At 39.4% G+C, this 22,898-nt stretch overlaps 2 protein-coding genes across 3 annotated transcripts in view; one reads left to right on the top strand and one right to left on the bottom strand.

The window, feature by feature from the left end:
- The window catches only part of rad21b (RAD21 cohesin complex component b), a 634,821-nt gene that overhangs the window by 547,646 nt on the left and 64,277 nt on the right, over positions 1-22,898 (top strand). The window lies entirely within an intron of this gene.
- The window catches only part of sdc3 (syndecan 3), a 58,989-nt gene that overhangs the window by 14,832 nt on the left and 21,259 nt on the right, over positions 1-22,898 (bottom strand). For both annotated transcript variants that reach the window (XM_049475942.1, XM_049475943.1), the window contains exon 2: positions 1,696-1,789. In XM_049475942.1, coding sequence (XP_049331899.1) covers positions 1,696-1,789 — 94 coding nt within the window. The remainder of the gene's footprint in view (positions 1-1,695; positions 1,790-22,898) is intronic.

The raw sequence follows: 22,898 nt of genomic DNA, 5'->3' as shown, positions 1-22,898 counted from the left end.
TGTTGGGGTAACAGTACGGGGGCTGGTATCCTGATAAGAACTTGTGGAAAGTGTGTATTTGTGTGTGTGTGTGTGTGTATGTATGCGCATGTGTGTGTGGGGGAGAGCTAGAGAGGGAGAGACGAAAAGGTGTTGAGAAAATCATACCAGCTGGCGTGGGGATTGGAAGTCTGTGCAGGACTTTTAAATAACGCAGCTGCCACCCCAACAAGCAATTCACACTCATCCAGATTTGCTGTCACATTGTTGCAAAGTCTGTCTCTCTCTCTTTCGGTCTCTCTCTCTCTCTCTCTCTCTCTCTCTTTGGTCTCTCTTACTGTCACACAGGTACAGACACACGCATGCTCTACCTACTGCTCTCCTTATCAGGATGTGTGTTTGTGTAAAGTAATAACAGTTGTGTGTGTATACACAGCTCAATAATCTTGTAGCGAGTCTCATATCTGACTTACATCAGCATCGACTCAAAACTCTGTCCAAAACCATCAACCTGAACTCAAGCTTAACCTCAGTTACAGGAAAGAAAATGAGAAAGAAATGGGATTTTCCCCAATTTACTAATTTCCAGTTCCCATTAGCAAAGACCCCCACCCCTCCCTCCCCCACGATCACTCAATGCGACCAGTGCTGGAGTCACATGAATCCAGACAAACAAACCATCAGTGAACTAGTGCTAATACAATCACAGTACATCACTGTACAGCTAAATGATTTGATTAACACTGTAATTAATAGAGTGTTTTCATAATAATAAAATATTAGTATCTGTTCTCTTTACCATTAAATCATCAATAATCTACCAATAAACAGAGATAATGAAATCACAATAATATACTCAAGGTTCCTGCTATAACTTAGCCTATTTTCTCAACCTACTGATGGCTTCCTTCACTTTTATCACACCTGGACCACAAACTGAGAGTTCCTATGAATGACTACTAAATGCAAATTCAGCCCTAGGAAACATTACCAGAACAGGTAATGCTAATCCTTAATTTGTCAAGAAATACCAACAAAAACAGGCAACAGCTAGACAGTAAATTGTTCTCTGTGCAGTTACTTTTGAGAGTGTAAAATGAAGAAAGAAAACACTGTAATTCCTAAACAGTAAAAGTTACATAATTTAAGGTTTTTAAACTCTAAATAAAAAACACTGGATTACTATAAAACCAAGTTTATAATTGCCAATTGATTGACAAAAGTTAGTGTCCTCAGAAATCCACCATATAGACAACAGTATTGGGACTGCAGCTTAATCACCGTTTCCTTCAAATTCCAGTGTATTAAAGAGTTTGTCCTGCGTTTTGTTGAAGTAACTGCCTATACTGTCCTGTAAAGGTTGTCTATTAGATTTTGGAACATTGCTGTGATGATCACCACACCACTCTCCAACTCATCCTAAAAGTACTGTATGGAGCAGCATCATTTCACTGCTCCACAGCTTAAATCTGAGGTACAGATTTATATTTATACCCCTCTAGTTTACTCCTGGCATTAGATATGGTGACAGTAGTAGGTTCATGTTTATCTGCTCCATTCGATTGGCAGTACATATCTAGTTGTGTGTAGGCATTGTGTCCATAATATACTGTATATAAAATCCATTTTATATCCCCTTAATCATGACTTGCTCCCGTAAGTTCTGACATGATTTCATGATTTAGTGTGCATATACACACACAAACACACACTTACTGCCTGATCCTGAACCAGAGTAAAAGTCCTCATCATCATACAGTTCATCTCCAGAGCTCTCCTGGTCCACTGGCCGTGATGATCTGTGCTGTGCCTGAAACAGAGAGAGAACAAAAGAGTGCACTGCTATTAACCCTTTGAACCTATAGGCATACATTTTTTCAATATATATATATATATTTTTTTTCCAATTTTCTCCCCAATTTACACAGCCAATTACCCAACCCACTAGTGATAGGGAGAGTGATTGACTCTCACCATCACTAGTGATGCCCCAACTCCAGGAGGGTGAAGACTAGCAGATGCCTCCTCCGATACATGTAAAGTCAACCTCTTTTTATACTGCTGCTGATGCAGCATTGCTGAGTAGCAGAACAGAATGCTCGGAGTAAAGCGCAGCGACTCGGTTATGATACATCATCTCACAGATGCATTGTGCTGATCGACATCACCCTTTGATGTGTGCTCCGGTAGCATGGAAAGCTACATCAACAGGATTTGAACCGGCGGTCTCCTGATCATAGTGGCAGCACATAGCTCGCTGAACCTCTCGGAGCCTAGATGCATACTTTTGTGGTACAATTTATTCATTACTATTTATTTAAAATGTCCTACTCTAATTATTCTGTAAATTCAATGAAACTCCTCCTGGATGAGCACAGCCTAGGAGCTCTAGGAGGCACCAAAAGCTGCTTACTTTATGGTTTGATTTTTGTTGTTTAATTGTTATTTATAAAAATGTTCTGAGCGAACACAGGCCTAATTTATGACTAAGGTTAAATCATGCGCTGTTTTGAGTGTGTGTGTAAGAGAGGGAGGATGTGTGAACAGAAGGGTCTGGCGTGGGGAGCCATTTTACAGGGAGGCCCGTTGCTAGGGGCAACCCTTGCCTTTAACCCAGTTTCCCTCTTAAAGAGGTTTCCAAATCCAGCCAGAGAAAACCTTCTCACACACCTCATGTGTCAGCTCTCTTTCAAAGAGTCTCAAACAGAAGAGCGAGGGATTACCCTCCCCTAACTTCCATTAACCCAAACCCAACAGCGTCTGCCTTCCTTACCATCAATATAGCCTGACTCCTAACCTGCAGTGTGTGTGGAGATGCTTATGTAAAACATGGGACAAAAAGTAGATTTTTTTTTGTAACAATGCTTCTTGGCAATAAATGCCATATCATTGGAAAGCATGTTAATTCTCCTTTTAAATTGAGCCACATGGGTAAGAAACATGCATTTGTGGGTTGAGCAGCAGAGCTGACTGAGTATATGTGGGTTGTGCCTATGAAATAACTGCCAAATCTTCTTTGCCAATGCCAAACAGCTGAAAAATATCTACCAAACACAAATTTGCTTACTTTTTGTGCTATGTTTATTTATATATGAACTTATGCATTCCAAAAATATCTTATCTATTTGCATCACAATCAGTATATCATCACTGTAAACATCAACTTTACAGGAGAAGGAAAAAAACGTCTACTTTCAAGATATTACAATCCAATCTAGAGATTTGGGAATGGGGCTAATTTAGGCATATTTTAATGGATCATGCATTATCTACTGTAATACTAATCTAATTTTCAATCTTTGTTTTAACCACAGAGTTCAGTGCACCATCCCACGTCTTCAAGGTGTAGTTACAAGGAAATTACAGCCCAGCCAGCAGCACTAAGGAGAGTTCTTAAAAGGTAAATATAGAGTTTTGTTTAGAGTCTGCAGTGTGGAACTGTTTTACAACCAATCATTAAAGCATAACATCATATCTGATACTATCACAGAATCTCTCTGTTTTACTGGCAGGAGAACCACATGCTTTTTTTGTTTTTAAACCAGAAGTGAACAGAACGTTTAGAACTGAGTTGAGCCTAATGCTAATGCCAACACACATACACTGTAGAAACTCATTATCATCATTCATCCACTATAAAAGATTAATTTCACATCCATATTTTACAAACAACAGATATCTCTCCAACACAGAGTCTGTATATCATCACATACACACACACAAAGCTTTGCAAAGGTCGCAGTGTTTTAAAGTAACTGAATGGTCTGTCAGGCTGGATTATAAGATATTAAACACAATATAAAACAATACTTTAAAAACGTCACTACAAAATTAAATGAAGTCAGTACAGAATGTCAGTCAAGTCAGTATAGAATGTCTTATTATTACAAATGTTCCGAAAATATGAAAAAAGGGGATTAAGGCTAGTCTTGAATGAAGGTTTTCCATTAAAAGTCTATGACTAGGCTTAATCTTTCTCCAGAGAACCAACCCAACATGATTTTACTTTAGTATCAATTAGCAGCACATTATATCATATAACTGTTTGGTTGTATTATATCAGATCCGCATGTGCTTATACTCAGAAAAGTAATCTGAGTATAAGTAATCCATATAAAAATATTCCAATTACTTATTTATATTTCCAAGTGCTTTATCTATCCATCTATCATTACATTCTGTAATGTATAGAAAAATTATAGACTAACATTATATCAAAAACAAAAACAGCAGAAACTAAGATACACTTTAACAGTCTTTGTTGTGTATTCCACAAAGATCCAAGTCAGGAACACGCCCCGCTGTGTTGCCATCCCCAAAAAAGCTGAAGTTGCGTAAGAGCTCAGCTCTGGTCCAGCAGCAGGTCTTTGGCTGTCCCCTTTCACATCGTGCCCCCCCTCGTCTCGGCCCTTCTTCCTTTAGAATTCCCTCTTTTTCACTCCTCTTTTCCTCCCTCATTCTTTATCTGCGCTCTCCTTCCCTTCCCCCACATTTGATTTGATTGGCTGGCCAGTGTCCCAACAACACCCCAACATCATTACCAACACTGCGGCTCCCTCCCTTCCACACACACATACAACCCCCCCAAATTAAACAAGACCCAGCACCCCCAAAAACATGCCGCCACACTGACGTTTCAAGCCCATCTGTTGCTTACTCTCACACACACTCAGCACGAGACAAAAAGAGAGGTCATCACATCAGCTGTCAAAACCGCACAGACGATACGCTGCTGGTCTGCTCTGAAGGTGTCGCGGGGCGGGGCTGAAAATTCAGCCAAGACAAAGCACACAATGCACTTTGTTTAGATAGCTCTTCACCACTCAGCACTGCTCAAACACACACTGCATCTGTACCACACTACACACACTCACACACACTACCATACACTGACTTCTCAGCAAATGGCAATTAAAAAAAACATGGGCTGCATCCTTTTGAGCTATACAAACTAATACTACAAGCTTATATTATACGCCAATTACAATAGTGCAGTTTAGTAGGCAAGTTAGTACGTAAATATTAACATCTGTTTTTTACTAACAAATATGATGTACAATAATGCTGTTAAAAGTCGACGTGAAATACAATAAAGATCCTAAATTTCAACACTTGGCTTGGCTGCACTTATTTTCACTACATTCTACTTCACTTTGTCTCATTCTACTTGATTCTACCTCACTTTACTTCACTCTACCTCACTCCACTTGATTCTACCTTACTCTACTTTGCCCTATCTCACTCTACTTCGCTCTGCCTCACTCTACTTTCCTCTACCTTACTCTACCTCCCTCTACCTCTACCTCACTAGACTTCATTCTACCTCACTCTACTTCGCTCTAAATCACTTTACTTTCCTCTTCCTTACTCTACCTCTACCTCACTCCACTTCATTCTACCTCACTCTACTTCGCTCTAAATCACTTTACTTTCCTCTACCTTACTCTACCTCTACCTCACTCCACTTCATTCTACCTCACTCTACTTCGCTCTAAATCACTTTACTTTCCTCTACCTTACTCTACCTCTACTTCATTCCACTTCATTCTACCTCACTCTACTTTCCTCTACCTTACTCTACCTCCCTCCACCTCTACCTCACTCCACTTCATTTTACCTCACTCTACTTTGCTCTCTCACTCTACTTTGCTCTCTCACTCTACTTACCTCTACCTCACTCTACTTACCTCTACCTCACTCTACTTACCTCTACCTCTACCACGCTCCACTTGATTCTGCCTCACTCTACTTCCCTTTTCCTCACTCCACTTGATTCTATCTCACTCTACTTCCCTCTACCTCTACCACACTCCACTTGATTCTACCTTACTCTACTTCCCTCTACCACACTCCACTTGATTCTACCTTACTCTACTTTCCTCTACCTCACTCCACTTGATTCTATCTCACTCTACTTTCCTCTACCTCACTCCACTTGATTCTATCTCACTCTACTTTCCTCTACCTCACTCCACTTGATTCTACCTCACTCTATGTCCCTCTACCACACTCTACCTTATCTACTTCACTCTCTCACTCTACTTTGCTCTACTTCACTCTACTTCCCTCTACCTCTACCTCACTCTACTTCCCTCTACCTCACTCTACTTTCCTCTACCTCACTCTACTTCGCTCTCTCAATCTACCAGATTCTACCTAACTTTACTTTTCTCTCAATCTATTTTGCTCTATCTCACTCTACTTCCCTCTACCCTACTCTACTTCCCTCTAGCTCACTTTACGTCGCTTTATCTCAATCTATTTTGCTTTCTCACTCTACTTCCCTCTACCTCTACCTCACTCTATTTCATTCTACCTCACTCGACTTTGCTCTGCCTCACTTTACTTTGATCTACCTCACTCTACTTCACTCTACCTCTACCTCACTCGGCTTCACTATATCTCATTCTACCTATACCTCACTAGCTCTTTTGTTTGTGTTTATCATAAAAAACTCATACAGTAATAACAATAAAAAATAAAATATCTTACAGCCCTATTCTCCATTCACCATTACATGACATAATTTAGTTTTATTTCAGACATGAGCAGCTCCTTTTGTTTTGAATTGCACTGTGGAATAATAGTGTCTGTTATAACTAAACTTATTTGACTTATTAAACTAAAAATATTTGAGTATGCTCAACTTTTGACACTTTTATCTATACTACATTCTCCAAAAATAGTTAGCAGTGGCAATTAGTACGCAACTGGGACACATCATTTGGCAGTCGTCTTCTGAAATTACTTTCACTTAGAACAATACACAATTTATTGTTATTGCTGTCCTGAGAAAACTTTTAAAAAACAGAAACTCAGGGACTTCCAGGAGACCATTAGACATTTTTAAAACTTAAAAAATAGCTTCCGTATAGTGATGATACAACCTTTTAAATGTTGCACCCACTGCTGACTCAATGCTGACACAATCTAGTGCTGCGGAGCTTGTTAAATTCCTGTAAAGAAATAATGCCAATAGAAAAGGACTTTTTGGAGCAAATACCTATTGGCACTAGGCCTAATATCTGGGATAGGTATAAAGTCCCCCGGCATTACAGTGTGGAGCAGTGCTGGTGCTCTGTGCAGTATTTAGAGACAGTTTGGGAGTTTTGGATTAGGTGAGGTTGTAATCATCCAGTTTTCTGACCTCACTAATGTTCCTGGCACTGAAAACACTCAATGCTGGTGGGCATGGTGCCAGTAGGTTTATGTTCATCTGCTCCAGAAGGTTCTACTCTATTGACGGTTTGTCTCTACAGGGACTTGAAAAGCTGTGTGTACATGTACAGCAATGGGTGCAATTTCAGCAATGGGTTCAACTTAACAGTCCACAGACAGTTGGACATACAGTGTACACTAAAGTGTGTTTTATTCCTATCCAATAAAGTTTCCATTTAGGTTATATGAGGCTGCACTATTGGCAGGAATGTTCAGAGGGTTGTAGCTCAGTGTGTAGACCAGTGGGTGTGTGTGTGTGTGTTGTGTGCATCCTGTGTGTGTGTCTGTATCCTTGCGTATCCTCCTCTATAATGACAGGGTTTGGTTGTGGTGTAATTTGGGATAACACGTGATTAAGGGGTAGATATGGCCCTGACTGCGGGGGTGAGTTCACTCGTGGACAGAGTATGTGTGCATGTGTATGTACTGTATGTGTGCACGTGTGTGTGTGTGTGTGTGAGAGAGAGAGAGAGAGAGAGAGAGAGAGAGAGAGAGACGGCGATAAAGAGAATACACCCTGCCTGGCAGATGGAAATGAGCTGTTTGGGTAAGTCTGGCTCAGTGATATGATGATGAGATAATGATGGTGATTAGTGTGCAGTGTGTCTGTTAAACACACTAATACAGTAAACAATATAATACAGCATAAACCACAGCCCTACACACAAATAACCTCAAATAACCTCATTTCCTTCTTCCCCTCCTTCACTCCTCTATCCTATTATTCCCCTTTGACCTCCTTTTATCCCTATCCAAAGATGTTTTACCTTTAAACTTATTTTACATTGTACTTGACTATTGTAAGTCGCTTTGGACAAAAGCGTCTGCCAAATGTAATGTAATGTAATGTAATGTAAATACATATATCTATGTATATATATTTCTCTCTTTCACTCTCTCGCTCTCTTCCCTCTATATGCTATGATGAATTGGTTAGATGGGCTTGTGTTTTACACTGGCAGCTGGCCAACAGCCCGACCAGAAGAACAGCTGTGAAAGAGAGAGAGAGAGAGAGAGAGAGAGAGAGAGAGAGAGGGAGAGAGAGAATGAAAGTGCGGAATAAGCGAGAAGAATAAGGATAAGAATGAAATGAAAAGATAGTAGAGTGGATGTACAGAGAGAAAAGGAGACAGAGAGTAAGAGTCGTAGAGAGAGAAGGAGAGGAAGGAGACTGGACTGAATATAAAGAAACAGAAATAGAGAGAGAAGAAGAAGAAGAATGTGAAGATGTATAGAGAAATGTATAAATAAGAGAAGGAATGGGAGAGGAGATCAAGGGAGGATTGATGAAAGAGATAACCAGAGAGAGAACAAGATTGATGGAGATAAAGTGAGGAATAAGTGAGAAGAATTAGAGAATGAGATAAAAAGATAGATGTGGAAAGGGGAAAAGAGACAGAATAAGAATGGTAGAGAGTAAGTAGAAGAAAGGAAGAGAGGAATGAGACAGGAAGATGGAGGAAGAATTGGATTTAAAGGGACAGAGAAAGAGAAAGAGAGAGAAGAATGTAAAGATGGGGAATTGTAGAAATAAAAGAAGGAATAGGAGATGTGGATGGAGGGAGGATTGACGAAAGAGATAAATAGAAGGAGATGAATGAAAAGGGGAGATGGAGTAGGGAATGAAGAGGAATGAGAGCGTGTGATATAGAGATAGAGAGATAGAGCAAGTAACAGATGGAGAGAGAGAGAAACAGAGAGATGTGGAAGGTAGAGAAAGAAAGAAGAAGAAGTCGGGGAGCTGGCAGGAGGCAGAGATCAGTAATGTTTAGTGAGGGTCAGAGGTAAGTTGGTCACTAGCCCAGGTAAAGACCTTATTACCAGGTCATATACGCACAACCTACATACATACAAACACACACACACAGACACACACCCCAACCTCCTATCCTGTGCACACACACACACTTCATGATTCATTATGCACGGTCCACTGAAACCTTACACAACCTTTTTTTACTTTACGCACCACCTTATGTCATAGTTTGTAGTAAAGTGTATCTGTATCAGTGTTTGTGTGTGTGTGTCTGTGTGTGTGTGCACTCGCATTTGTCTATGTGAGTTTGTGTAGAGTGGACAGCTGTTGCCATGGACAATCCTTAATCCCACCAGCAAGCGATCCCCTAATCCCACGGGATAAGAAGTATGTCAGATGCACATATGGGAAGATACACACTGCGTCTACATGAGAGTTCCTTTATTACGTACACTTACAGAGCTTTCGTAACAATGGCCTAAACCCCCCTCTTATAATCAAACTGCCCCTATGACCCCTGCTGTTAGCTCTACTGTTAAATCTCCTTTTAACCCTATCCCGCAGGCACCGGACACACGTATTTGACACCACAAAGATGCTAGATGCTAATGCTGGACTGGTGCTGTATTCTACACACACATACCTATAAAAAACAGTATAGCAGTATGTGCACTGGTCATGAAGTTATGATTCAGGTGACAGCTTGGGAACACCTACACCTGTATAAATTGTGAGGTGTTATCCTGTGAATGAAACTGGAACACTGGCCAGTAGTGTTGTAGTACTGAAAACGAGCTGTCTCTATCTCGTCTCAGACTCAACCTTGTTTGGAATGGTCTTGTCTCTGTCTCGGGGTGAGGTGGACTCGGAGACAGTGGATGAGACTGGTCGAGTCCGAATCTTCTGTCTGATAATTTTTTTCTGTCTTTTTTCTATCATTACTAAACATAAACAATTTATTCAAACAGACCAAATCAGTTCTTTCTCTGTGTGTTTAAAATCTACACACAGATTGGTTAGCAGTGAAAAAACAAGCTACTCCCACTTTTATTCAGTATCCGATTAAGGAACACTTTTTATTTTGAATAGAAGGTAAATGTGCTCATTTTCACCGGCTCACTGGAGTTATAGTCTTTGTTTATGTAAATCATTGTGACCTCAGGGACCATGATTAATTTTTCCCCGACACAAAGAGAAGTGCAAACTGGCTAACCGTGGCAACAAGCTAAATAAAATACTAATGTTATTGGAAAGAGAACTAAAGTTAGCATCGAGCTAGCTAACCTTAGCGATGAGCTAGCTAAAATACTAATGTTACCTGTGATAGTATTAAAGCTAGTAATGAGCTAGCTAACCTTAGTAATGAGCTAAATTACACACAAATGTTACCAGGAAGTAGACTGAAGCTAGCAAAGAGCTAGCTAACCTTAGCAACAAGCTAAATTACACACTGATGTTACTGGAAATTGAATTGAAGCTAGCAAAGAGCTAGAGAGCTAGCCATCCTTATAGACGAGCTAGCTAACCTTAGCGACAATCTAAATTATAAACTAATGTTACCAGAAAGAGAACTTAAGCTGATGAGCTAGCTAACCTTAGTGACAAGCAGCTAAAATACTAATGCTACCAGGGAAAGAGCTACCATTAGTGACGAGCTAGCTAACCTTAGGGACAAGCAAACTGGAGCATAATCTGCCCAGAGTCCTATTCTATTGGCAGTAGTGTATCAATAGCAGCTGACATCACTTTTCAAGATCAAAAGTGATGCTGGCATTAAACATTGTTCTAACATTGAATTTTGGTCAATAAACATCACACACAGCTGCTCACCCGCATCTCTAAGAATTTATATCTGGCTAAATGTAGGTTGTGATCTCAAAAACACATTGCTGACTCAATATATTCATACTAATCTAAAAAAGGTTAAAATAAATGAAAGTGTTCCTCATGGCACTGACACTCATTTTATTCAGTTCCAGTTCAGTGCACTGGTTTCAATAGGAAAGGCTCTGCAAGTTTGTTGCTAAACTGTTGCTATGAAACCCTTTTTTAAGGTGAATTATTGTGGTAATGATCCCTCAATCTCTCTCTGCCACATAAACAAACACACACACACACACACACACACACACACATAAACACACACACACACACACAGCCCTGTGCTTATAGGACCCTCTGTGAGCACTGCGTGGGACAGCCCTGCACCCACAGGCTGAGAGAGGGGTCAAGGCTAGTTAAGCTTAGCTGTTCCTTCATATAAGAAGGGACCTGTGTGTGTGAGTGTGTGTAAGTGTGTGTGTGAGTATGAGTGTGTGTGTATGTGTGTGTTTTATACAGGGGATTTTGGTTTCGGTCTGCTTTTATTGAGGTTATACAACCAATAAGCAATAAGTGTGCAATATAAGAAGTATGTGTGTTTGTGTGTGTGTGTGTGTGTGTGTGTAATATGCATGCTTCAATGCTCTCTTTCTTTCAGGCAGCTGGGTAGGGGTTTCCTGTGGATCATAACTTCTCTCGTGTTCCTAAGAAACTTTCCAAAGGGGCTAAAAAATGCAGCCAGGGGCTCGGGAATGGTCAGCTTTGTGTGTGTTGTGTGTGTGTGTGTGTGTGTGTGTGTGTGTGTGTGTGTGTGTGTGTATGCGTGTGGCCTATCTTTGTGCTTGAGAACAACCCTCCCCCTTTCCCATAAGCCCCTGCTGTTCAATGTGTGAATCTGTATGAGTAAGTGAGACAGAGAGTAAAAAAAGGAGCTGTGAGGAGAGAAGAGAGAGAAAAAGAGAAGAACCAGAGAGATATGGAGCAAGAGAGAGAGAGAGAGAGAGAGAGAGAGTGATAAAGATGGAGAAAAAAGAGAGAGAACAAGAGCAGAAAAAAAAGAAAAAAAAACGAGAAAGAGATGAGAAGAGAACCCAGCAAACAGAGAACATTGTTATTACAATATTTCTTAAATAACATTCTCAGCTAGAGAAATATTTACATCATGAAAATGTTTAAAATAACATTCCCAAAACTAAAAATTAAAACATTGACAAGTGACAACTACATTAATAGAACAATAAATAAATATGTTCTAAGAACATCCATACTTAACTTTAATAGATTGAACAGTAATTTTTTTTAATTGTTAGTTGGGAAGAGAGAGAGAGAAAGAAAGAGATGACCAAGAGAGATATTGAGTGAAAGAGATGAGGAGAAAGATGAAGAGAAATAGAGACAGAAGACAGAAAGGGGAAGAGAGGGAAGACATAGAGAACGAGATAAATAAAAAAGATAAAAGAGAGATATTGAAAGATAAGAGATATAAGGAGAGAGAAAGAGAGTGACATAAAGAGAAAGAGAATAAAAGAGAAAGGAAGAAAAAGATAGATTATGGAAGGAAGAGAAAATAGGAACAGATGAATTCTCCACTCATGTATTTGGGGAGGTAATGTTAATTTTGCAGAAAGCGGGTGTGAGATGAGAGCAGGCTGAATGGGACGGCTCTGAGGAGATCTCTGCAGTAGAGCTACTGAAATGTACTTTCAGAAGAGTAATTACGCTGAAGTTTAAACACTGTCCACAGGGACTTCAGCACGGCTAATTCAGTATACTGGAGTGAGAGCTGATCAGAAGCTGAAACCCACAGGAGGAACGCAATTTCTGAGCTTTTTCTTAACTTAAGAGCGCTCCATTAGCATGAGCTTTCCCACTAACTGAATGGTTGTTAGGCTGGAACTTTGGATGCCTTGAGATTAAGGCTCAAAATCTTATTCACTAGGGCACAGTGTGGCCGCAGGGTTTCATTCCAATCAAGCAGAAGCTCACCTGACTCTGCTTGTTTAATTAGAAGGTCTCGGTCTTTCAACACTTAATTAAGTTGTAGAGTTAGTTATATAAGATGTGCTTTTTTGGTTGGCACTTTGAGGATAAGGCTACGTCCAACAATATCTAGATATTTTTAAAATGAAAGATTTCTCTCCTTCCATGTTTAAAATGTTTCTGTCCAAAAAGAGACAAAACCTTTATGGAGTGATGGTACCTCATGAAGAGAAACATCCACACATCAAAAAGAAGAAAGAAAGCACAGTGATTTAAGTAGTGTACTATGCACGTTACTAAATTATGGATTTTATATTCAAATAGAGCACTTTATATTTAGAACTGAACAGCATTTACATTTCCTTATATGTTGAAATCTATAATCTAGTGCTATCTGTATGTATATGTTGTTTAAGGTTCAGCCAAAAACAAGCAGGTCTTTTGCCATCTGAAAAAGAGGTTACAAAAATCTCTGTCATTTACAGTAACGAAAATGGTGTTTTTCATGTGGACAGGAGGCCAAATCTTAAGTTATTAAAAAGATCTGGATATGGATGAACAGAGTAAACAGATGCTAGTCATTTAAAATGTTTATTTTGTGAAATGTATAGTAAACTACATATCATGCTAATGTGTAATTGGAGATTAAACCTTCTTTTTCTTTTTATATCTGGGTATATGTGGACACAGATTAAAGAGAAGACTTGATATCCTTAATTGGAGGACAGGAAGAGAAGTGTTGAGATATTGGCAAGCTGAAATGGCAGTGGTCAGAATTTCAGGCTGTAGGCGAGCGATTCCTTACATAAAGAGCAACATCTGTACTGAACATAAAAAAGGTCTATCCATGTTATAAAAAGCAGATTTTACAGAATATTTAATGTTTTTACACAATCAATACCTGTTTGAAGGACTTCCTTAAAGATAAAAGATTTTGGACTGGTATTTATCATGAGATTGGTGAATGTCTGGGCACAGTGTTTGTTGGTTTGTAAAATCTAAATGGAAGTGGTGGCACTGAGCACGTATTAACGGTGCCTGTGGGGCTAAATATGGCGTTTGCCAACTGGGAGGCCAATGCTGAGTTGCGTCATTGTCGTGCAGGGTGTGTGGAGTGTGCACGGCTGATGTTTTAATGCCTAGAGTCCTTACGGAACTGATGACACTTTCATAGGCTCAAGAGAAATGCAGCAGATCTAAGTACTGTATTAATGCAGGCTCACAGGTTTCCGATTCTTTCGTTTAAACCCCTCTGAAGAGAAAAGAGATTAAGATCAGAATTAAATTCTTGGAGACTTGGAGAAAAATGATTAAAGCATGTCTCATCTGAGATGTAAAACAGAGGAATATTAGAAATGATTAGATCTTAGATTTCCCTTTGTAATTAGAATTTAGCCAAGACTGAAGTGAGTTGAGCCAGAGACTCACACCATCTGTGACAGACTGGCCACCTAAAGCTGTTTAAGCTGGTTCACCAGATTAGCACTTGACCAGCATAGGGTATGTTTTTGTTTGAGTTAAACAGGTTAATACTATAACAAAGCTTGACCATGCTAGGTAACCAGCATCACCCAGGTGGCCAACCAGCAAGCGTGATTACGCTGGTCAAAAAACATTACAAGCAAGACCAAGTTGGTTAAACCACATGAATATCATGACCATAATAAAATGCAAGCTAATAATCAAATGCAACCTAACTCATTTTGCTCAGGAGCTGCTTAACCAGCAAATTACCAGCACATAAAATGTTTTCCAAACTTGATCACACTGATCAACCATCATGACCAGAAGGACCAGCATTACCAAGCTGTTTAACCAACATGACCAAGCATAGCATGATCAAAATCAAATACAACATACAATGTGCTGTACAAAAGCTATTCATCCAGCTAATTAACCAGCATGAAATTTCCAGTTTTTGAACCACCCTTACCATCAAAGATCAGCTCAGACCATAAGAAACCAGCTACCAACAGAAGCTGGTTTTAAAATAGATTTTTCAGCTGTGTATTTTGTACATAATGAGTGAAATAGGCTTATTGTCAAGTTTCAGAAACATGAGAAATTTTCTGAAGTGTAACTCTTAAAAAGTAACAATTTTAAACAGGACTGAACTGTATTGAACTGTATTGAGAAGTAAGATTAACCAAGATTAAGGGTCATTATTTAGTAATTACAGCTCTGGAAGAAAATATGTCTGGCACCATTAGCAGTTCTGTGGTGTTTATGTGATTTAAACTGCCATTATATTTCTATTTGGTAACATTATCTACCCTGCTAATGACTGCAGCTGTCTGCCATTATTTCTACCATGTTAAATGCTATCTAGGCTAATGCTGCTGCTAGCCTAGCTTATGTTACTGTTGTTTGGACTGATGTTCTCAGGTTGGCCTTTGAGAAGGTCACACAAATGGAATCTGAACCCTTTCCCACACATACATATGCTACATTTACTAGCATGCAGGACACGCAAGCTCTCAGACAAACTCCCGCTAAGCTGCCTTCCCATGACCCGACATGACACTGAAGCCCAGTCCTCTTGGCCACAGGACAGAAGCTGCGCTACACACACTGTCTTCGCCTGTATGTATCTGTGTGTGTGTGTGTGTGTGTATGTGCTCATAAGTTGCATTTCTAGTGAGATTGTCCCCACAACACACTGACTGTTAAATAAACGGTTCCCATTTCTAAGCAATTGCAAAATTAGAGGCTGTCAGAGCACCTCCAGCAGCCTGTTCTTTAGCTGCTGTCTTGCTATTGTTATTGTGTGTTATGGCTAATGGTAAACTCCTTTATCTATTCTTATCCCTATGTGCTGCTACACTGACTAAAGCTGCACAATATATTGCTTCTAAATTATTACCTTATTTTGCAAAACTGATATTGGCAAAGGGTGCAATATGCAAATGACTTCCCAAACCAATTAGAACATTTTTGTCTTGTTTTTTTCCCTGTGAGAATCTTTAGAGAGTCTTTAGCAGTCATTCCCCAACACCAGGTTCACAAAACATCATTTTAGCCCTGATTAGGCATTTTGTGTGTATGATATATTGTCCTAGAAATTACTGCAATAATACTTATTTTTGTCATTTTATGCTAATGATATAATAATTTAATAGCAAAGTAATACAAATGCATAGTTTTTAAGACTAATTAACTTTTTCTAAAGAATATTCAAACAATCAAATTAAAATATCACATTTTAAAATATTTGAATAGTAATTTTATTAAATAAAACTCAACTGCTGTTCTTAAGCAAAAAAAATCCATGTTAATTTGCTTTTCTTGCTAAGAAAAACATAATGGTTGATATCAAGGTCAACAAACATTTCTGCGAACAGTTCCATATATTGTACAATAGGTTGATAATGTATTTATTGTGACATGCAGCCCTATTTCTTATATAAATAAAATCAAATGGATTTAATAGTGATTTAAATCCAATTTGACATACAGATTTATTCACGTTAATGGACTCTGCTTAATAAGTGAAATTATAATGTTGTATCCATTTATTGTACAATGACAATGTAATAATGTAATTTTCGTGACAAACCTAGCCCTGATTTTTAAAACCCTGACTGTTTTTAGAGCTTGCCATTAATATTTACTCAAAGTTCCTATTATAAGACATATACAGTATATTTATGTGTGTTATCAGTTTAGTAGTTAGATTGTGCTTCTCTATAATTGTGACTAAGATAACTTTAAGGCCACATGTTATTAGTAATTAATGTCCATAAAATTAAAATAATTTTCCTTGTGCCTGATTGATAATTTGTGCACATTTGGTTTGTTACAGTTTTAAAATTCTAGTATCACAATGATTTGTTATAAAAAAGCAACATGACATAATAAAAACACTCATTACCAACAATACACCAAGGTCTGGTTTCCTGCAGAGTAATTTGACCTAGTCTTGGGCTTCAGTGTCAATTGTCACACTTAAGGGGAAATTGGTTTAGTCAAGGCTTAGCTTTAATCTGGGTCTGGGGGGCTGCCACAGGATGACGTGCAACATTTCAGAGCTTAAACAACAGGTCTGTTTTTATTTTCTATTTTTATTCATATAAAATTCTCTTCTGGTGTATTTAAATAAAGAGCAGACAGTACTAAAAGTATCAGAAGCCAGACTGCAGTACAGAGAAATGATTTTGCAGCTCTAGTGTGTTTTGTGCAGACGTGATTCCTAACTGACCCTATCATCATGTGTGGCACTCAATTTAGGAGGCAAACACTCATCAGTAGGCAGAAGAAATGTCATCCCAGACCAATTCTGCTGTCGTGGAGTCATGTGATACCGCGTGAGTGAGTGTAATGAAAGTCACATTTGTTCCTAAATGAGTCTCATATGAGCAGAAATCAGCTCTACAGCTAGAGCTGTGTTGTGTTTGAAGTTCTGAACAGAACAAAATTCAGTAGGACAGTGTCCCATCTGTTTTTTAACATTCTTCTTTTGCTTCTTCTTAATGTGTGTGTGTGTGTGTGTGTGTAATCCATGGCCTAGGTTACGTTGAGCGTTCTGCTCAGTCCAAAATCCTTGCTCAGCTACTCTAAGCTCTTTAGTAACTGTGTTTAAACATCTCTCTCTCTCTCTCTCTCTCTCTCTCTCTCTCTCTCTCTCTCTTTGCCACTTTGCCCCACCTACAGCAGGTGATTCTGTTTTAATCTTTCATCCCCACACTTCTGGATTAGTCACAGAGCAATCTCCATTACCGGTAGAGCTGGGAGGATGCATATGTGTGTGTGTGTGTGTGTGGGTATGTATGTGTGTGTATGTGTGTCTCGGTTTTCACAGATCGATCAATATCACTTTCCATACACGATACGTTAAGTGAGCGCATTCACATTTAGCAGCAGCAGCAGCAGACGAGAGAAAGAAAGACTGACAGAGATTGATTACCATTGTGTTTCTTTCCTTCCTTCTTCGACGTCTCCTCTGTCTTTCATGTTTACCCATACACTCCACACACACTCCACACACACTTACACACACACACACACACAAGCATGTGTAACACTGTGTTCAAGTTTATAACTGCTGGATAGGCACAAACTCGCCATCATGCACTACTGTCATGCAGTCATCTATACCGCCATCTTGAATCATTCATCATTTCTGCTGAGATTTCTTTACAGACTCCGCCCGGCGCACAAGCAGGTGTATTATCTGACACGTCGAGGCAGAATTACACTATAATGGTCTGTAAAAGCTAGACTAGTTTTACCAAGGGAGGCGAACTTACTCCAGTATGATTCTGCAATGCCTGTAGCTTTAACACGTCTGACAGCAATTATACAGAGTGAATGGCCTTCTGTGTCTCACTGAACCCAGAGCTCTCTCAGTAACAGTCAACCTATTGAACAGACATCGCATTACTGTACTAACAGCACCTTAAGACACCGCCTCTCCTGCTGTTATTAAGTGTTTCAAATGTTGCACAAGGCTGACATGAGGTCTGTCTCAATAATTACATTATCAAATTATCAGACAACAAGACAGAATTATGATGCTGACCTCAATATTGTTCATTATGTTTTTTCTACGAAAAGCCCATTAAAATGAATGAGCTGATATTTACGAGTGACTTTAAACACATTTTCCATAAAATTCTACAATTTCCACACTGTGTTACATTGATCAGAGCCAATGCTTTCCATGAAAAATGGAAAAAGGTTTGAGTTACTGCTTCATTACTCCAAGTGGTGGCGCTGATCAAATGAATAGGGTAAACCCGTGGTGAAGAATATCAGTAGTCAAATTCTGTGAAACTGACACCAATAAGTTCATAATTTCTTGTATTTGCTTATTTAATAGTATCCTCTTCAGTAACACAGATGCTGTGAAGTATTGTAGAGTACTGTTTTGTGATATATTGAGTATCACAAAATCACTGTATCCTGAGAATATTGTTTTGTGAGATGCCCTGTGATTTTCACCGCTAATAATCAGTGGAATAAAAAGGTGTACATCAGCAGGGTGAGGGAGCGCACAGGCAAAATCACACCTGAGCCCTCACATCATGAACATCACCTCTTCCAGACCAGCACAACACGACATACTAACAGCTTCTTCCCCTTTCTTTAAACAACATTTAACATAAACTTACCTCAATAATTTGAGGTATGTGAATATGTGAATATTTTAAAATAATATTCACATGTGTACAGTTCTGATTTTTATTTTATTTTATTACATTTATCTCTTAGCTTCTCTTGCTCTTCAGTGCTTTTTATTCATTTAGTAATTTAAACTATATTTGTATTCTATTTATTGTTTATTGTACCTTCTTTCATATTGTAATGTTTGTCAATAGTCTGTGCAACTATTAAATATCATACATGTGTTGCTCTCACCAAGCCAAATTCCTTGTATGTGTAACATTCTTGGCAAAATAAAGTGATTCTGATTAAAATGAGAACAATATAGTTTATTATAAATATTTCTGGAACAATTTATCATCCAAACAAAAATAATGATTGTGACACTAAATTATTTGTGGTAGGGATGAACAATAATATATGAATCATTTTGATATTAGCATTTAATTGCTTTAGCAGTTGCTGACGGACTGGTGATATTTCATGCTAATCTCCAATGCTTACATCATCCCACAATTCCCATAACAGTGTGCCGCTCATTTTTAGTTATCTGGTGAAATGACAGGTACTTTATCCAGTACAAATAGACTTGTCACATCCCTTATATATTACACTACACAGCCTTCTCTGATAAAAACAATCCATCCCTATTTATCTTCTCTCTGTTTCCCTGTGATTAGGCGTCCGTAAAACTGAAGGACAGCACGTCACCGCCAGACTGGGATAATGGAAAATGGGCGGCTACATTAACCAGGTCCTTGTGTCTGTGAATGGTGAGCTCGTTAGGCTAAAAGCTAATCATCGCTAACTGGCTTTATCAGCTCTTCAGCTAGATGACCACACAATAGGCAGGACAGGACATCAGCTTTATTCGACTCAGTAAGTCTCATAGTTACAAAAAAAAATCATAACTAGTGCGGGGACATAATGTAATATAAAAAAATATTCCATGTTTCTCAATATTCAAATACATTTTCACACAATATGTGTTATCACAAATTCACAAAAAGACAAAATGCATTAGTAGCAGCAGATTCATTAAAAGCTAATTAAATACGACAGTTAAACAGAACTAATTATACTTTCTGTAATCGAATGGTCTGTGTATTTTTAAGCCCTGATTTTTCAACAAAATATATTCAGAGACGTGTATCATTTGTAACAAAAACAAATATATCACAATAAAATAAAAAGCAAAGCTATGCCTTTTGCCTTTGCAATGCTGTGCTATACAGCTTTTGTGTGAGCCATCAAAGTGGTGTAAACCAGCCTCCAATCTCCAATCTCCCCCAATTATTCACAGGGAAGAGCAGCAGATTCTTTAAGATACAAAATGACAGGGTCATAAACGAATGTGGAAAACTGCATTTTTAATTCCAGTTAAAGTCAAATAGACTGTATGGACAAAACATTGGGGCACTTACTCTTTCACTGATCTTTCTGAGACGTTATTTTAGATTTTAGGTTAAATTATGCTTCTATGTCAAATGCTATAATGCATGCTGTGCTGCAAGTACTGAGTAGGTATCATGTAGCCGAATACATTACACTGTACCCAAAACTGTAGGATGACGTACTCCTCCCTAGAAATGGAACTACACCACAACATCTGTCATTGGACCTGTCACTCGGTAGCATCGTATTTCTGCCTTTGCATTATTCTAAAACTCAGAGATGTCTCCTCCAGCATCTCCTTTCCTTTTTAGAAGTTCATCATATACACTGCTCAAAAAAATAAAGGGAACACTCAAATAACACAATATAACTCCAAGTAAATCAAACTTCTGTGAAATTAAACTGTCCACTTAGGAAGCAACACTGATTGACAATCAATTTCACCTGCTGTTGTGCAAATGGAATAGACAACAGGTGGAAATTATTGGCAATTAGCAAGACACACTCAATAAAGGAGTGGTTCTGCAGGTGGGGACCACAGACCACTTCTCAGAACCTATGCTGTCTGGCTGATGTTTTGGTCAGTTTTGAATGTTGGTGGTTCTTTCACACTCGTGGTAGCATGAGACGGACTCTACAACCCACACAAGTGGCTCAGGTAGTGCAGCTCATCCAGGATGGCACATCAATGCGAGCTGTGGCAAGAAGGTTTGCTGTGTCTGTCAGCGTAGTGTCCAGAGGCTGGAGGCGCTACCAGGGGACAGGCCAGTACACCAGGAGACGTGGAGGAGGCCGTAGGAGGGCAACAACCCAGCAGCAGGACCGCTACCTCCACCTTTGTGCAAGAAGGAACAGGAGGAGCACTGCCAGAGCCCTGCAAAATGACCTCCAGCAGGCCACAAATGTGCATGTGTCTGCACAAACGGTTAGAAACCGACTCCATGAGGATGGTATGAGGGCCCGACGTCCACAGATGGGGGTTGTGCTCACAGCCCAACACCGTGCAGGACGCTTGGCATTTGCCAGAGAACACCAGGATTGGCAAATTCGCCACTGGCGCCTTGTGCTCTTCACAGATGAAAGCAGGTTCACACTGAGCACATGACAGACGTGACAGAGTCTGGAGACGCCGTGGAGAGCGGTCTGCTGCCTGCAACATCCTTCAGCATGACCGGTTTGGCAGTGGGTCAGTAATGGTGTGGGGTGGCATTTCTTTGGAGGGCCGCACAGCCCTCCATGTGCTCACCAGAGGTAGCCTGACTGCCATTAGGTACCGAGATGAGATCCTCAGACCCCTTGTGAGACCATATGCTGGTGCGGTTGGCCCTGGGTTCCTCCTAATGCAGGACAATGCTAGACCTCATGTGGCTGGAGTGTGTCAGCAGTTCCTGCAAGATGAAGGCATTGAAGCTATGGACTGGCCCGCCCATTCCCCAGACCTGAATCCGATTGAGCACATCTGGGACATCATGTCTCGCTCCATCCACCAACGTCACGTTGCACCACAGACTGTCCAGGAGTTGGCGGATGCTTTAGTCCAGGTCTGGGAGGAGATCCCTCAGGAGACCATCCGCCACCTCATCAGGAGCATGCCCAGGCGTTGTAGGGAGGTCATACAGGCACGTGGAGGCCACACACAATACTGAGCCTCATTTTGACTTGTTTTAAGGACATTACATTAAAGTTGGATCAGCCTGTAGTGTGTTTTTTCACTTTAATTTTGTGTGTGGCTCCAAATCCAGGCCTCCATTGGTTAATAAATTTGATTTCCATTGATGATTTTTGTGTGATTTTGTTGTCAGCACATTCAACTTTGTACAGAACAAAGTATTCAATGAGAATATTTCATTCATTCAGATCTAGGATGTGTTATTTGAGTGTTCCCTTTATTTTTTTGAGCAGTGTATTATGTGTTATTTTGGTAAAAGTAACAGTTAAATATCTATTAACTCAGACTCAGACTTAACTGCATTTAACAACCAGAGAGTTAGTAAAGGCACCAACCCGCCTTATCTCCCCAACTCATCCCAGAAGTACTGCACTGAGCCCCATCATTCCAAAGAGTCCCCCGCTCCACAGCTCAATGCGCAGCACACCTGACATTAGGCATGATGCCAATAGGATCCAATGCCAATGTCTGTCTGCTGCAGAGAGTCCTGTTCTAACAGCAACACTCATTTACGTCTTCACATTATATTGTTTCCGCATTGTCATCGCAATGTATTAATATGCATACAAACGCAGGGAGTGCAATATCATGTGCAATGGTAAATAATTTAAAACATCATACTTTAAGTTTTCCTGATTGACACAAATGGATATATATATATATTTAAAAAAACAAAACGGTTCTCATCTGCCATGATATTAAATTTTCGGTGGTGAATAAAAAAAGATAAATATTTTTTTTGTTTTTCAGCCCAAAGATTTTATTTTGGTGCATTCCTACCCAATATAATTTACTTTAATCATGCATGTTAATATTTTAACATTTTGGATGACTTTTTGGTAAAACAAATGGTGAAAATTCTTTTATTTTTAATATTGCAATACACATATATACTGAAACACCTGTCATTTTAGTGTGGGAGGTTTCATGGATAAATTGGAGCAGCCCGGTGGCCAGTCTTCATTAATTGCACATTGC

The sequence above is a fragment of the Astyanax mexicanus genome, chromosome 3, assembly GCF_023375975.1.
Source record: "Astyanax mexicanus isolate ESR-SI-001 chromosome 3, AstMex3_surface, whole genome shotgun sequence".
NCBI lineage: Eukaryota > Metazoa > Chordata > Actinopteri > Characiformes > Acestrorhamphidae > Astyanax > Astyanax mexicanus.
This window is presented reverse-complemented; position numbering and strand designations above follow the sequence as displayed.